This window comes from Penaeus vannamei, chromosome 31 (assembly GCF_042767895.1).
Source record: "Penaeus vannamei isolate JL-2024 chromosome 31, ASM4276789v1, whole genome shotgun sequence".
Lineage (NCBI taxonomy): Eukaryota > Metazoa > Arthropoda > Malacostraca > Decapoda > Penaeidae > Penaeus > Penaeus vannamei.
Genome location: NC_091579.1, coordinates 23494747 through 23499746, shown reverse-complemented (window position 1 = coordinate 23499746; position 5000 = coordinate 23494747). Strand labels below are relative to the sequence as shown.

The 5000-nt window shown below is 44.9% G+C and overlaps 1 protein-coding gene across 1 annotated transcript in view; it reads right to left on the bottom strand.

Annotated features, from left to right (window-relative positions):
- Nucleotides 1-5000, bottom strand: part of chp (leucine rich repeat containing G protein-coupled receptor chaoptin) — a 230980-nt gene that overhangs the window by 13362 nt on the left and 212618 nt on the right. Inside the window, exon 7 of the mRNA XM_070143966.1 lies at nt 142-326. Coding sequence (XP_070000067.1) covers nt 142-326 — 185 coding nt within the window. The remainder of the gene's footprint in view (nt 1-141; nt 327-5000) is intronic.

The window sequence follows — 5000 nt, the reverse complement described above, 5'->3', positions numbered from 1 at the left end:
TCTCACCTTCGGCCCCACCCTTCCCATCCCAACCTTCCTTCACCCACATTCCCCATCTCCTTTTCCATACCTTCTCCCCCTTCCCATCCCTCCTACTCACCCCCTCACCCCCTCCCTTCCCTCCCCTCCACCCCTCCTCACCTGGAACGCCCTGGGGTTGATGGTCATAATATTATTTCCCCTGAGGTTGAGCGTCTTCAGGTTCTCAAGCGTCCTGAAGATTCCCTCCGGCAGGATCGTGAGGGAGTTTTCGGCCAACACGAGCGTCTGCAGGGACCTCTCGTACCCGTCGAAGTCCTCGGTGGTTAGGTCGGAGATGTAGTTGCCTGGACGTGAGGAAAAGGCCACGTTAGGAAAAATGATGGACTGATATTGATTATTGTGGTCTTAGATTTTACAGTTTGTTATGATTGTAAAGATTATCATAAAGAGAATTATGGTGGCAATGAGGATAACAATACTTATTATGGTAACAATGGTAATAACTGATGATACTGATCATGACAATAATGCTAGTAATGATGATATGGCAACTGATGATATCAATAACAGCAAATATCCATTATCATCACCAAAATTCTAATATGTAGCTCACATACACATAGACACATCCGTTTCTTTTCATATAATTTCTAAATCTTTCCATTAAGTACGAAAGTTACTCTAAATGTCTGTCTGTCTGCTTCTCTCTCTCTCTCTCTCTCTCTCTCTCTCTCTCTCTCTCTCTCTCTCTCTCTCTCTCTCTCTCTCTCTCTCTCTCTCTCTCTCTCTCTCTTCTCTCTCTCTCTCTCTCTCTCTCTCTTTCCTTCCCATTTTCCTTCTCTTGTCCTGGGAAGACGAGAAGGAAAGCGATGGAGAAGGAAAAGCTAAAATAGTAAAAGTTATCCAAGTTAACTAGGCCATTAATCGACGATTTGCCAGATCTGGCGAAGGAGAAAGAGGAGGGAAGGAAGATGCTGATAATGAGGAAGACCATTATAAACAGACAGATAAGAAAGGGAAGATGGAGGAGGGAAAAAGAAAATGAAAAAGGATAGAAATGCAATTACCAGTAAGGATAGGAGTAAGAATAAGAATATGAATAAGAAAGAATGAAAAACAAGTGAACATGGAAGAAAAAAGGACGATAGAAAAAAGAAAAGAAAATAGAAAAAGCAAAGAAAATAGAGGAAAAAAGATATACAAAAAAGAGAAAGAAAGGGGAAAAATAAAGAAAGAGAGAAGAGAAAACTTGAAAAAAGAAATTACAGCAGACAAAAGAAAATGAAAATAAATGGCTAGAAAACGAAAAAGAGAGAGAATGCCAATGACAACAAAAGAGACGCAAGAAAAGAAGAAAAGCAGAAGTTAAATTCAACTTGACAAACCCAAGGCACCATAAGCATCAGAGTGCCCGCCCATCGGACGTCCGCCACGCCCACACCATACTCATATCAGGCCCTTACTCGACCCCGCTAGACCCCCATTAAACCCCCACTAGACCCCATTGAACCCCTGCTAGACCCCCATTGAACCCTCACTAGATCCCCCATTGAACCCCCACGACCCCCCATTGAAACCCCTACTAGACCCCCATTAAACCCCCACTAGACCCCATTGAAGCCGCGCTAGACCCCCCATTGAACTCCCGCTAGACCCCCATTGAACCCCCGCTAGACCCCCCATTCAACCCCCACTAGACCCCATTGAACCCGCGCTAGACCCCATTGAACCACCACTAGATCTCCATTGAACCCATGCTAGACCCCCATTGAACCCACGCTAGACCCCCCATTGAACCGTCACTAGACTTCCATTGAACCCGCACTAGACCCCCCATTGAACCCCCGCTAGACCCCCCCCCCATTGAACCCCCGCTAGACCCCCATTCAACCCGCACTAGACCCCCCCCATTGAACCCCCGCTAGACCCCCCACCAGGCCCCTACCAGACCCCCGGGCCGCCCTCCCCGATGCTTCCAGAACCCCGAGTCTCCTTCGCCTTGCCCATCCGGCGCCGCGGCTGCTAATAAACCCCGCGTGTAAGATTAATTAGGAACTTTTTTCTCTGCTAGATGGGAAAGTTTTCGCCGCTGTTGTACCTGGCGCAATTATGAGCTAACGTGACTGACTGACTCGAATGTATGTAGGGTGGTGGCGCGCTCTCTCTCTCTCTCTCTCTTTCATTCACTCGGGATTTCTGTCTGTTTGTGTGTTTCTGTCTCTGTCTCTCTGTCTCTCTCTGTCTCTCTCTCTCTCTCTCTCTCTCTCTCTCTTTCTCTCTATCTCTCTCTCTCTCTATATATATATATGTATATATATGTGTGTATATATATATATATATGTATATATAATATATATATATATATATATATATATATATATATATATGTATATATATGTATATGTATATATATATGTATGTATGTATGTATATATATATATATATATATATATATATATATATATATATATATATATATATATATATATATATATATATATATATATATACATATACAGGCAGACTCTCCTCATTGGTTAATGCCTCTAAAAACAATTGGTAACAAAACAGGCATTCATACCAGACAGATTAACTCTCTAAACGCCAAGAGAGTGTACACAAAAATAGGGACAAGATAAAGGCAAATCTGTGGACCCAAAATCTAGAAGAGACTACCACAAAATCTTATAGACATCAACCTGATTACTTTCAAAAGGAAATTAAAGGAGCATCTTTCAAATTATAAGTGACATCGGGCATCTAATTGTAATATCAAACCATGTAAATCTGTTTAATAATGTGACCATCTTATTCTGTATCTTGCTCTCCTACTAATACATTTGATATTGTTTCTATTATTCTGTATTCGCTGTTACCATCTATGTAAAAAAGAAGAACCATTCTATTTAGTGGGATAAAGTATTTTGACTTTGACTTTCTCTCTCTCTCTCTCTCTCTCCTTCCCCACCCTTCTCTCTGTCTATCTTTCTCACTTGTTTTCTTTGTCCTTGGCTCTCTTTCTCTCACTTGAAAGCTCCCCTTTCTTCCTTTCTGTCTTTTATTTCTTTTCTATCTAGTGTGTGTTGTCTGTAAGGGTATGTAGAAATGAGGATGTTTATACTTGAGTTAATTCGGTAATAAAGCATACTTATACACACACAAAGAGACATAAATAGTCAATGTTTATCCAAATTTAGATCGCCATAGTACACTCACTGCGGCAAAAAGGAGAGGACATTCCAACGTACATAATATATTATGTAATATATCAGCTTACTGGGATGAGGCTCCGGTATGGGGACGACGAGCGTAAAGATGAAACGCTTCGACATATTGGAAACTATTAATTAAATTTCCGAATCGAAATTATATATTCAATCACACTCACGATGTAATGCAAATACGACAGAGAAATGTGATGTTTTAGAGATTTTATTACACGATATGAATGATTTATCTGGAATCTAATACGTCTATAATTCAAAGATATGATAGGTACGTTGCCCCCCAAGCCCTCTGTGATTAGCATAGATCACATGCAAATGCGGGGTTTATATCACGCGAATGATAACAGATGGAGTCTCTATGAATTATGACCGATGTACTCTTGCGGAATCCAGAGAAGTACATCACAAGATGCCGGAGATACAAGGATTGTATATCACCTGAGCGTTTTAAAGGGTGTGCATAACTTACGGGCCATTACGTAGAGAGGGAGAGAAAGAGAGAGAGAGATAGAAATAGATAGATATATATAGAGAGAGATAGAGATAGATAGATAGAGAGAGAGAGGGGGGGAGGGAGGAGGGAGAGAGAGAGAGACAGACAGAGACAGAGACAGAGACAGAGACAGAGCAGACAGAGAGAGAGAGAGAGAGGAGAGAGAGAGAGAGAGAGAGAGAGCGAGAGAAAGAGAAAGAAAAAGAGAGAAAGAGAGAGAGAGGTGGGGAAAGAGAGGGAGAGAGAAAGAGAGAGAGGGTGGGGAAAGAGAGAGAGAGAGAGAGAAAGGGAAAGAGAGAGAGAGGGAGAGAAAGAGATAGATAGGTATAAATAAATAAAGAGATGCAAGATAGAAACAGAGATCTAACTGAATGAGAATACTTAAAAACAAGCAGACAAATAGACAAAAAGAGGCACGGAGAGAGAGAGACACAAAAACTCCGAAACCATGCTCTCCCCCCCTCTCTCCCTTCCCTGTCCCCTCCCTCCTTCTTCTCTCCCCCTTTCCCCCCGTCTTCTCTCTCCCCTCCTTCCCCATTCTCCTCCTTCTTCTCTCCCCCTTTCCCCCTTCTTCTCTCCCCTCCTTCCCCTCCCTCCCTTTTCCTCTCCACACCTCCCTCCCTTTTCCTCCCCCTTCCCCCTCCTTCTTCCCTCCCGCTTCTCTCTCACTCCCCTCTTTCTTCCCCTCCCCCTTCCCCCTTTCCTCCCCCTTCCCCCTCCCGCTTCCCCCCTCTCCCTCCCCTCGGCCTTCCACCTTATCGAAAAGCACCAAAGAACTAAACCGGGATTCCATCAAAGAGATTCGCAAACCGTCCGGCCGCTCCGCCGAGACGCGCCGGATGAGCGAACAGACGAAATAAGAATATGCAAAGCGACCGACGGGGATGGAAGTGGGGGTGGGGGTGGGGGTGGGGATGGGGGTGGGGGCGGAGGCGGAGGGTTGGAGGTTGGGGTGGGGGGGTTAGAGAGGTTGGTGAGGAAGGCAGAAGGTGGGGGTAGGGGGTAGGGGGGTACAGGGAGGGTGAGAAGAGGGGATGGATAGGGAGGGGGGCAGGGAAGACGGGGAAAGGGGTAGAAAAGGGGGAAGGAATAGAGGGGTAAGAGGTAAGGGGACTGGAAGGGAATAGAGGGGTAGGAGGGACTGACAGGGAGGAAGGGGGGGAGGGCGGGGAAGGGTGGGGGACGGGCGTATAGTAGGCTGACCAGTGATCTGGCGGCGGTCAATTCTATTTTCCGAACGTCTGGAGGTATTGTTGGCTCTCGGGACGCTCGCCTCGGGTTGAGGGAAGAATAAAAGA